The sequence below is a fragment of the Diorhabda sublineata genome, chromosome X (genome assembly GCF_026230105.1).
Source record: "Diorhabda sublineata isolate icDioSubl1.1 chromosome X, icDioSubl1.1, whole genome shotgun sequence".
Taxonomy (NCBI): Eukaryota; Metazoa; Arthropoda; class Insecta; order Coleoptera; family Chrysomelidae; genus Diorhabda; species Diorhabda sublineata.
Window position 1 is genome coordinate 39,416,607 of NC_079485.1, and position 12,734 is coordinate 39,429,340.

The 12,734-nt window shown below is 30.2% G+C and overlaps 1 protein-coding gene across 17 annotated transcripts in view; it reads left to right on the forward strand.

The window, feature by feature from the left end:
- Positions 1-12,734, forward strand: part of LOC130451862 (patronin) — a 91,731-nt gene that overhangs the window by 68,362 nt on the left and 10,635 nt on the right. For 10 of the 17 annotated variants that reach the window (XM_056791204.1, XM_056791209.1, XM_056791199.1 and 7 more), the window contains 12 exons: positions 133-320; positions 941-1,156; positions 1,654-2,047; positions 2,185-2,444; positions 5,001-5,129; positions 7,252-7,376; positions 7,464-7,681; positions 7,906-8,179; positions 10,000-10,391; positions 10,471-10,766; positions 10,837-11,043; positions 11,416-11,652. In XM_056791204.1, the coding sequence (XP_056647182.1) occupies positions 133-320; positions 941-1,156; positions 1,654-2,047; positions 2,185-2,444; positions 5,001-5,129; positions 7,252-7,376; positions 7,464-7,681; positions 7,906-8,179; positions 10,000-10,391; positions 10,471-10,766; positions 10,837-11,043; positions 11,416-11,652 (2,936 nt within the window). The remainder of the gene's footprint in view (positions 1-132; positions 321-940; positions 1,157-1,653; positions 2,048-2,184; positions 2,445-5,000; positions 5,130-7,251; positions 7,377-7,463; positions 7,682-7,905; positions 8,180-9,999; positions 10,392-10,470; positions 10,767-10,836; positions 11,044-11,415; positions 11,653-12,734) is intronic. The other 7 variants (XM_056791215.1, XM_056791203.1, XM_056791211.1 and 4 more) reach the window with 1 other exon arrangement.

Below are 12,734 nucleotides of genomic sequence, written 5' to 3' on the forward strand. Positions count from 1 at the left end.
AACTTGAAACTCTGAAAAGTACTTTTATTTAGTCGGCATATACCATTCATAGATCAATCATCTCTGTGTTTTATGTGGTTTGTTATTATCGAATGAAATTTTATTAGAAAATTAATATAATTTTATTTTTAGTATCAAGATCGACACCTACTCATCAACCTCTTAGAAAAACAAATTCACTTCAACACAGCGTATCTGACATGACAGAAGATAGTTTGCGACGTGGGTCTGAAGAATCTTTTGTTGTACATAGAGGCAAAAATATACCAACACTTAGATCTGTCGTGCAAGATGAACCACTAATTCCTGTTCGCCTAAAGGTAAAAATAACTTATAATTTTGATTTCCAAAAAATAATGAAATTAACTCTAATGGTCCACATTAAATCTTATTGTAATGTTAAACAAACTCACTTTGTTGTTAACGTTCGGAATTATATATTTGTTGTATTCGTCATGTTCTGTCTGTATTTTATAAATTGTTTTTTTTTCATATTTGACTTAGTGTTTCTTCTCTTCCAATTGAATTTAGCATTCTTGTTCCATTCATTTATCAAAGTTACAAATTATTTATATTATTTCAAAATTAGTCTTTAGCATCCAAAATTTCCAGAAGAAGCAAAAATATTATCAAACATAAACTTTTCAAAAGCTGGTGTCCAAAAAACTGCACAAGAAGCTTTCATTTCATCATGCCATCATTATACCTTTTAATTGTGTTTTCGCTTGAGGAATTCTTTATTGTTAAATACGGGTCTCAAAATTCTATATAGTATGAAGTTTTCCGGATTTTTCTACTAGTATTAGGTCGTCCCCTAGTGATCCATATAAGATAGACTATTTTGGATATCATTTTTGAACTTCAGAACTCTGAAAATTTGGTCACATTGTTGAACTTAAAACACTACTAGAATTAATATGTTTTGTTTTTCACTTTTTAGGTAAGCAAAGAAAAGCAGAACAACGATAGTAAAGCAGACGAACGAGGGGAAATTGCAGCAGGTAGACCTAGTAATTGGGAAGAAAATAGGAAAAGTACATATGCAGGACGAAGAAGTAGAAGAAATTCTACCTCAGAAGACTCACAATTAACAATAGAGAATTTTGGTGGTAGTCAGGATAATTTGAATTTTATTGGAAGAAATCCAGATAAAGAGGTTAGTTAGATCTAACTTGATATTATGCTTATTGTAATATATAGAGAATCATCAAAAACTCACCGCCCTGACCAATTCGCACTTATACGGAATAAAATGGTGGTCAACTGATCAAATGACAATAATATTAACCGAATATATCAATATATGCAAGGTGATTGTAAAATGATTTCAAACTTCTCTTAGACACACATCCAATCCATTAGTCTCAGATTATTGCGTTATTGACAAGGGAGCCAAAAATCATATTTCTAAAAATAAGTTTCATTGGTTCTTTCTTTCAATGACTCTAGTGGGAGCCATTGGTTTGATAGCGACGGTCATTCTTTTCCTTTATTTTATATTCATCAACATCATTTCAACCTCTGTAAGTCACTGATGGCCACTTTTGACCCTTCTTGTGCGAACAGTATGTTGAAGTGTGACCATAGACGTGAAATTGTAAATAAAAATATATTTTGTACAGTTACATATATAAAAAAAATTATTCATTGTAGGTGGCAGTGCATGTAGGTAGAAAAATTTCTGCTCCAGCTTTTCCAACTGCCATAGAAAATGCCCCAGTTAGATCTACGTATCAAGACGCGAGAGGCTCTTTTCAATTAGGTTATGAAAATTGTTGTGACGAAAAACAAGATAACGGTACAGAAAAATATAAATTAAAAAGGCAACTTAGTAGTGATGATATAGCATTAAGAAATTTAAGCTCAAATGTAAACAAAGAAAATATCATTAGAGATTTGGTCGATGGTGACATAACCAAAAGGATGAGCTTTGCTGAACTTGGTAAGCAGAAACAATTGGGGGAGCATAAGGGTATACAACTAGTCTATATGAACGATAAGGAAGAATATCCACAGAAATCCAGTTTCTTGTCAAAAATGGGCAATGGTAAGTTGTATTGATTTAATGTTTTCCTATCCTGAAATAGATTAGATTTGTCTTCGACAATTTGCCAAAATTCAAATGTGAGAATTTTTCACTTCGGTAAGTTGTATGAGCTATCAAAAGGGTTGTTTAAATTGTAGGTGGTGAAAAGAAAACAACTTTCGCAACTCTACCTAATACCACGACGTGGCAAGAACAAAGCTCACAAAATCAACAGGTGACAGCATCAAATGGTGACGAACATCCTCCCAACTCAATGAATATACAACTTAGTGATATACGATTAAAATTGGAAGAAAAACGAAGACACATAGAAAGTGAAAAGCGGCGAATGGAAATAGCTATGAACAAACAACGTCAAAAGGTTGGGAAGGCAGCTTTTCTTCAAGCAGTAGCCAAAGTAAGTAAAATCATATACTTGAATATTATATCATTACATCGATGATTTGGATTTAATATGCATCAAAGTATTATGTTGTGTATTTAGACTTGTATATTATTTAAAAATTGTCATATCAGAAGTGGAACTAGTTATGTATCTATGTCTTCTATATAATTGTTTTTATTGTTTTATACATCAATAAGTGTTTATATATTGGAATACTATAATTTGTTCCTCTTCAAGTATTGGCTGAGTAAAAACATGAGGTAGAATATTTCAATGGTTATTTAGATACTATACACTATATTAGTGATTATCCTATAAAAATGACATCAAATACATGTAATATTCTTATTCATGAAATTCAATTCGACAAACAAAACCTGATAAAAATAGCAAAACATGGATTAAAGATTTCCTTTAACACATTAAGTGACAAAGAAATCTACAGACGTTTTTATTCAAGCACCTGTGATGAAAATATTTTAGTCGAGTTTTACATTCATTTAGTATTTATTGGTAATGTTTTGAAGTTTTCCCTTCAGTTCCACTCTACAGTGTTGCCTATCTATCTAAGTAAAACCTCTTTATTCTTTGAAAACTAATATAATAATTCATTTTTTGTTAAATTTTCTCTTATAAATATGTTACTTTATTGACTTATTCTAATAAAAAATCTAATATTAAACTGAAAAATGTAAGATTAAAGGTAAATTTTTCATTATATATAAGTATTACTTGGTGATATTTTTTCAAAGTTAGCTGAATTGATATTATGAGAAGCGTCTGATAAGTGTCCAAGTTCTACCGACACTAAATCTAATTATTTCTATTAGCTAGAGTAGGATAGCTCCTTTATTGCTTGTCAACTAACTTATAGTTCCTCATGTATTAGAAATTAATCTTCTATACATAAACACCAAGCTTTAAGATAAGAACACATGGAAATTGTGTGTCTAAGGGGTCTTTGTTCCTTTTTGAAGAGTCATTCAAAAAATCTTTTACATTTATTGAGAACATCAGGTTTACTTAACACACAGTATAGAATTTATTGATCAATTATACACTATTCCGGACATTATTTTTCAAGGTTTATATAGTGATACAAAACTACTGTGCAACTACGTAAACCATTAAAATATTCGTTTGTAAGTGTATTGTATAAAATTTTGAATATTTTATTTGGTAAAGTTTTTTAATTTTATACAATACTCAAGCCTACTAGAGCTCCTCGGTAATGTGTATGTCTTTTTTAGCTAACTGAATTGGTAAGACTGCGTTTTGACCTTTTTTTTTTTGAATTTCATTTGTTGTGCTTGTTTTATAAAATACCACTAATTGACAAATGATACCTGGCATTTGTATACACATAGTTCATTCTAGTTTTATATTAATTGCATCATTATATTGTTATCTAACTATAGCCATTATATTTTTGCAATATACATATCGTTAGGTATTATTTGTATGAATGATTAAAAAAAAGTAGTTTTGTTAAGATTTAGATAAATACATTTTGATCTAGTAGATTGAGTGCATGTCATTTAAATCCTGCCCTAAAGTAATTATTCTATTTAAAATCTCTTTCATTAGTTACAGTATTTACAGTTACAAAATTGAAAGTTAAATGAATACCTCTGTAATTAGTTACGAACCTATAAATTTAAAAAGACACTTTTAAAGTAAAATTAGATTCTCTTAACTTAGTCTAGTTTGGAACATGACTTAACAAGTGCAAAGTAATGGTCTAAGGATGTAGGTGTAGGTAAAAATTTATAAGAGGGCCTTTTTTCTCCACTGTAAATGCAGAAAACCACCTTAATAAAAATTTGGCCACATATTTTGAACTTAATTCGTTACTTATAATAAACAATAATTATATTCAGCAACTTGAATAAATTGATAATAATAGTTATGATAAAAGTACTCATACAAAGATTTTATTCTTTGAATATGCTGGATTATTTGATACATGAATAATGGCTAATTAGATTAATAATAATTGTGATTAGAAAATATTTTCGCCATATATCCAAAACCTGTAACAGCTGTTTTTTCAATGTTTTACTTTTCCTTCTTATATTTCTAATAGTGCCATACCCTTTTGGAGTTATAGTAAAACGGGGACTAATTTTCACTATAACTCCGACATGCTGCAGAAGTGATATGTATTTAACAAATCTGTTTTAAAATTAGATTTCTAATCACTCATTTCCTGTACGTGATATGAATACAGAGTTTCATACCATCAATGCAACTGAGTTAAACAATACTGAATTAGATCAAATTATTAATTCAAGTGAAAAATGAGTAGGACATATTCTCTATTATTTTCTAGCAGTTGTATGGATCTAATTAAACGCTAATGTTATGCATAGATATAACCATGTACATACTTTTTTGCAACACAAATTTATTTTATTATGTCATACTATAAAATCTAAATCATCATTGTAACCTGAATATTCCTGTGCACTTATTAAGTTTAATTTTGCACCATCAGTGAGCTAAAACTTTCACATAGTATATTCAATGTGCACCGGTGAAGGTAATTTATTTGTAACTAACTTTCAGGGAAGAGGTAATTTACTTAAAACAAATGATGCCGGGTCTAATATCTCGGCAGAGGGTTCAGAAACTCAAAGTCCCCCATCCGAATCTACTTCTCCTCCACCAAAGCCTCAGAGGCCGTTTACCTTACAGGTATTTTTTGTTTTGGTTTTGATTTTTGCTTTTTGTAGTTATTTGCTGAATGCATATTCTGATTTGATGTGTGACCAAAAATGATTTGAGCTTGAACTTAGTTGTAATTACTCTCTTAATCTATCAACTTTTGTTCATTAATAGGAAGTTTATTACAAAATGTGCTCTTAGTGGATTATACTACAATAAGAATTGATTCGGGCAGCAAATAAAGCAAAACCCTCGTCAACATGCTATTTTTATATTATTTATATGTTTTCCTAGACAGTTAATCTCATTCAGTTCACTTTTTTGAACACTTGTTTGATGTTATTTAGTTCGCACCATCATACACAAATTTTTGTTACTCCATCCCATTGTTAACATATTTTTTGTTGTATTGGTGCAATCTGGATAAATAGACTCGCGTTAGTCCAATTGCAGATAATAGGAAAACTTTGTTCTCATCCAAATTGAATGATTGTCTCCTAACAGAGTCTCTTAACATACATTTGAGAATCAATTCTTCCCAGGTAAGTTTTTATTGCACATAACAATTCTCAAAGCTGTGAGAAAAACTGAATTTTGACATAAATTCCATCAATTTTTCTTCACAGAAATTTCATCGAATTTGCAAAACTGCCTATTTCAATTCATAATTTACGTGACGTCTAATGCAGCACTCATATATTCATAACCAGCATTGTTAGATTAATTATTTTTTATAAATATAATCAAACTTTCCATTATTGAACAAAAACTATGTACATTACATTAATATGTACATATATATGTAATTTTTGTAAACTTAAATTATTGTCTGTAATGCAAATTCATATTAAAAAAATTAGTTTCTTGTTTTGGACTGTTTCATATTTATGATATTATTTTTTTAGCACACTCTTAGTGGTTCAGGACATCAATTCAACCACGCTTTTGTACATTTTTTACTTTCGAATTTATAACTCAGCAGCATATATTATGAATTTGCGTTTGAAAAATTATATATATAAATGTATTATTTTGTCAATTCCATACATTTATTGATTAATTTTGTTGATTTTCGGTCTGTTATTATAAATAATTTCTTTTTAATGGAAATGATTTTTGACAATTTGGCCTTAGCTTTGACAAACAACCTCGATGAATATATTAATAGATGACCAATCTCAAGAATTCCAAAATACAATCTACTACAAAAATTGTAACAATGTGTTTTTCAAATAATACAAATAACTCTGATTTGAAAATATATCAACACCATAAAAAACAGTTTCAATTAACCATGTAATATCAAAAAACTTACATTATAAATAGTTCTTCACACGGAATCAAATATAAAAAAGAGAATATTTAGAAAATGTTTATGAGTAATATATAAATGATAAGAAAGTCCTTGTAATATCAATTTCAAGCAATTACCAATTTCTTTTTTATACATTATATATATATATATATATATATATATATATATATATATATATATATATATATATAATGAGAAAATAATTGAGGATAATCATTTCTTTAACAAAACACTTTCATTGTTAAATTAGACCTAAAATCAAAAAAGTTCATCTAAAAAAAATATGAATTGTTTATTTTCCTTGAAACATATTTAATATTCTTTAGATTTTACACGTTCAATTGTACAAATCTAAGGAAATTTATGTATACATTGGCATCTTTATAATACTAATAAATTATCTGGGTTATTCACTATTCATGAATATTCAAATATACTTTTCATTCAATTTAGAATGTTATTATTGAAAACATCTTTGATTTAGAATACAATAACATTCTACAGTGAAATAATATTCGTTTCTAACTTCAAAATGTCAGTCTAATAAAACATATTGTAATAACACCACAGTAAATTTAATGCTTAACATTAAGGAAATTCCGTATATTTTGAATCAAGAAAAGTCTCAAAGATAATAGAAATACTTAAATTACGACTATTGTGACATCAGTCTATGTCATTTTTTATTTACATTAGAATATGGAGATTTTAATAAGGTTTACGTATCACTTTAATATATTTGCAGTGAATATAAAGAAGCTGACATCATATCTTGATAACTTGATATTCACAAAAAAGTTTTTATATCAAGATCTTATAATTTACTTGTATTTTTAGGAAATCAATGAAGATGTTAGTAAAATCGATAGAAAGTGGTCGGATGAAACGCCTACCTTTGCAGAAACCAGAACTCCAGATTTGGAGAATATGGACCTGGAACAATATCAGCAGTCCATTGCTCAGTAAGTATAATTATTTATAGTCTATTTATATTTTATAATAATATAATTTTTGAAAAAATGTACAAAAATCTTTTATTTATTTTTTAGAATGAACTCTAGTCTTCACGATATACAGTCAGATATGCAAAGATTAGCTTCTCAACAAAACCAGCTGCAACAACAAAATATAATTGCTCAACAACAGAGACAGATACATGCTCTTCAACAACAACAACAGTACCAGACTATACAGTCTCAACAACATATACCTCAGTACACTTCGCAACAATCTTACCAACCTCAAATATATCAGCCACAACCACCAGGTAAGAAATATCTGTATAGAGATTAAAGCTAAAGAAAAAATCTACTTTTTGAGTGATCATAAAAAGATTATATTTTATTGTATGAAGTTGAATAATTAAGTGAGTGATCAAAAAATGTTTTGTTTGTTTGAAAGCTGTTATGTAATTTAAATATAATTTTGAAACGTTCTTGTTGCATAGTGAATATTTTCTAGCTGTGAAATGTATGAAATGCTTTGTTCTAGTTTACGCGCCTCCATTGCAAACATCCTCGAGCGCACCACATATACCTCAAACTTTATTTGGTCAACCCAGAGGGCAAGGTCAATTCTTTTTGCATGATCAGTCCTCAACCATTTCGCCAGCTCCCCAAATCACGCCTCAGAGACGGACGTGGGCGCAACAAACTCAACCACCTCCAATACCAATTGAGTCATATCATCAACCGGAATTGAGAACTTGGAACAAGACTGGTGGTCATGGAGATAGTAGAGGTTTTTTGTTACATGATACAGATAGGTAAGTGTTTGCGAATGTTGTTTAAATGTACATTAATCACAATATTTGCAGTAAATCATTAAATAGGATTATTAATTTTTAATAGCACCATTATACAAAACCATTGTACTATTTATATAAAAATAAGTAAGGAAATGTTGTCCTGCAAATACAAAACACCTTTAGATAGTTTTCTGCGTCTTTTCTCTTCAATTTTTTCCCATAGAGTGATCTGTAATGTCGAATAGTAATCTCCAGTTATTGTTCTACCCTTATCAAAAAAGCAATCATGGTTACTCCATAGCAATTCCAAAAAACTAAAGCAAGAACTTTTCCAGCAGGTTTATAGACACGAAACTTCTTAGGTCTTGGAGAACCAGAGTGTCGCCATTCCATCGATTGTTGCTTTATTTCTGGATCGTAGAAATGTACCCAAGTCTCATCGATAGTAACAATTCGGTTTAAGAAGTTTACATCGTTTTCAAATCGAGCACAGACCAAACGTGATGCTTCTACCCTTGCACGCTTTTGGTCAACATTCAAACATTTGTGGATCCATTTTGTAGCAATTTTTCTCATGTCCAATTTGACGTGAACTATATGATGGACACGTTAGTATGAAATATTCAGTTCTCCAGATATCCATTTTAGCCAAATTCGATGGTCTGATAAAATCATGTCATGAACTGCATCGATATTTTTGGGGACTGACACAGAAAATGGCCTTCCCGATCGATCATCACCTTCAATGGAAACTTTACCTCTTTTTAACCTTGCAGTCCAATTTTTCACGGTCGCATAGTACATTGATCATCAAAGGTATTAAGCATATCTTCGTAAATCTGCTTATCTCTTAACCCTTATAAATACAGGTACTTGATGATGTCTCGATATTCCAATTTTTCGCTTTTCACAATTTCGGTGGACATCTTTTTTTTTTAATTTATTGCTTAACTCTGGTTTACTTTTTTGACGTCAAACTTCACACTGACACTTCTAATAAGTAATTGTTCGTTGCTATGGTAACGCAGTATTTTGCTTAAGTACGGAACTGGTCTAGGCTAACTAGATATCAATACATCCTCGTATATAAAATTATCCCTTCAGGGGATATTTTATTACAATTACGATCTCATCAAAATACAACAATGAGTAATTTAATTCTAACTTAATGTACTACTTGAAAACTTAACTAACTGTCTCTTTAGCAATCATTTGGTTCTATAAACTATTCACTCTAATGTTATCGTGTACACTAACTGAGATATGCTTCGCTTTTTCACTGACACTATACACTTAACTAGATCGAAAGGTTTGGTCCTCTTGAGTCTTCTGTTCAAGTTCACATTGTCCAGGAGCTGGATTGCCTCAACGTTGATGGTTTCACACAGAGAGAAAATTCGATGATATATGTTTAACAGAAAATATTTACACTGAAAATCGTTCATTGACATTTTCTGGATGTGAAGTAATAAAAAAAATTTTTTGTGTTTATAATAAGAAAGTTCTTCCAAATTGGCAGTTGGAAATATTTTAAATGTGTTTATTGGTTTCTATGTGAGTATAAATTTGTTGATTAAAGAGACTCCTGTCTCAAAGAGTATTAGAATTCTTTGTGCTTCTTGTCATATGTGATTTGTTTTAGAATAAGTGTAGGAATAGTTATTGTAGCAAATATTACTGCGTCTAGAATTTTTGCATAGGATAATTTTACATGGATAAGAGTTCACTTTAATAAAATGAATAATTCCATAGAAATTATAGTTTAGGTCTTTATACTGAGGTGCGATATATATTTTTCCGAAAGAAGCATTAAATGTGTGAATTATCTTTTATTACAGATATCAAGAGCAAACTAGGTATCAAGAAGGGACTCGCTATTCAGAAAGTCCACGTTATTTTGACAGCAAGTACCAAAACGGAAGTGGTGACGGTGACCATATTCTTCACCACTCCAATAGCTTTACCTTGAGTCAACAACATCACACTAACTATGGCACATCGCATAGTACACCATCAGCTTCGCCGCAACACCGTAATATTCATCGACAAATTTCTCAGCTTTTAGATGAAAGTAAACGAGCACCAGTCAGCCTGCAACAAATTGAAGCAAAGGAACCTCAAAGAAAGAGTAGTATAACGCATGCACCTATTCCTGCACCATCAGCGGACGATATGGAACCACAAAATATATCATTTATTGGAAATTCTACGCCTGATAAACTTAGTGAAGGTATTTAACATATATTCCATTCACTTTTTAAAACAAATATTCACAGTTGTGTAAGTAAAATGAAATATTACAATTTTAGGTCTTAATCGACTCAATATAACGTCAGGTAGTAGAACTTACAGAATACCGTCCCCTACGCGTCCCTCGATTACACGAAACTCATTCCAACCTACTCCTTCGCCGCCGACGATAGAATCTGTTCCTTTAACCGAAATTAGTAGTCTTGAAAATGACCCCACTAATCAAAAAGGTTTCTATATTAGTTTTGATAATGATCAACCGAAACGACCTAAACCTCCATTAAGAACGAAAAGGATGTCACCAAAGAAGGAAAGGAGTTTTGTTCAATCTACCGAAGATATATGTGATCGAAAGGTAAAAAAATCAAATATTTTCTTTTATAAAGAGTGTAATATAAACTAAACATAATCTAAACATTTTCCAGGAAGAAGAAAGGTTAGAAAAACAAAGGCATCTGGAAAAACAATTAGAAGAAGAAAGAGCAAAGAGAAGTGAAGAGGAGAGACGACAAATGCTGATTGAACAAGAGAGGGAGAAATTGAGGGCGAAACGAGAAGCTAGTCAAGAAAGGCAAAAAGTCAATGCCGCCAGTGCTATAATTATAGGAAACGACCTTAATAATCCCGATCCTGTAGGTTATTTTTATGAATTGCCACAGTATTATAGCTTAGTATCAACTTTATTCTCATTCTGTGACCACAAGATGTTGATAGAAGTTTTCAAATAACAATTTCCGTACATTTTAATTAATTATTCCGAAACTAATGATGCCAACATTCTGTATTATTTTTATGGTCTCTTATGTCTCTTCTCTGAGGCATCTCTGCTTGAATTTTTTACTGGCAATTAGAGAATTCACTTAACTGTTCATTCTAGTTTATTATTATTAATTTTTTGTGTGTTTTATAATAACCTGTAAATTCGCTGATGATTAATTTTGTGCAATTGAAGATTCATTGTTTATGAGCCAATAAAGATTATTATTATTTGAAAATATTAATAGGATTTGGACTATGAACGAGAACGAAAGAAAGAGAAGATCATGCTGTTGTCGTTGCAAAGGAGACAGCAACAAGAGGAGGCAAAAGCTAGAAAGGAGGCAGAAGCTCAAGCTAAGAAAGAAATGGAGAAGTTGAAAGAGGAAGAAAAGGCAAGAAAAAAAGAAGAACAAGCTGCTAGACGCCAAGCTATTCTAGAACAGTACAAGCTTAAGAAGGCTCTCGAGGAGGCCGAAAGAGAGGTATGCTCATATTCTTTCTCTTTTTTAAACTTTTTAATTGTTCACATCATATCATTTATCTGGTAACAAGTAGAAACAAACTTTTAAGAAGTTTCTGAAAAAACCATAGCCATATTTTTAAAATAAGTTGAACGTTAGAAAGTATTTGTGCATTTAATTCTATGCATACTATATATGGCTCTGATAATATAAGAAACCATTTTAAAAAAAATATCTTTTTAAAATGTCATTTATATGGATTCATCTTACTCGTATCATTTGAATGGAAACACCTCACTTATCCTTCATCTATAGGATTGCTTTTCAATACTGGACTTGTATCTAATTTATTGAAATATTAGGTTCGACGTACTAAATCATGTGTTGCAGTATTTGTTAACGTAAGTAGTGTGCAGTGTGGCTTTTTGCTCTTTACTCTCGAATTGCAGTGTGTAATATTTCAATTAGTTGAGCTTTTTAAACAAGGTCTACCTTACCGCTTGAATTTCTAAGCTATTGTCTTAATTTTGAATTATTAATTGAGATCCTTGCAATATTATAACTTTTGTAATGAAATATTTCTTATATAATAACAGATTTAATTTTTCTCTATGATTATTCAAATAATAATGAAATGTGTGAACGACATAGCAATTTGTTATTCTCCACTATCAAAATAATCAGAATCTTACCTTAATGAACTATTTTTTAATAAAATTTCCAACTTCCAAAATTTGATATAGGTAATAAAAATTAGTTTGAATACAAAATAATAATTGGTCAATTGGTCAATTCCAATGAACAAGGCAAATAAATAAATAAGAAGAAAATAATTAGTGTTTTGTGCTCTTTATTGAAATTTGTTGAATAAACATGAACTAAATATTGACTCACTAGTAAGTTTTAGTTTATACTAGAAAAAAAAAAAGGAAAGTAGTAATTCATTTTCCATTTCACATGTACTATCATTACGTAAATATTGGAGTTGATTGCAGTCCATTCATATATGTCAAAAGTTTTGAATAAAAATAAAATGTAGAAAAGTCATAATTAGAGCTCTTATCAATTTACATATATCAGTAAAGAACCATTTTTTGCCATGC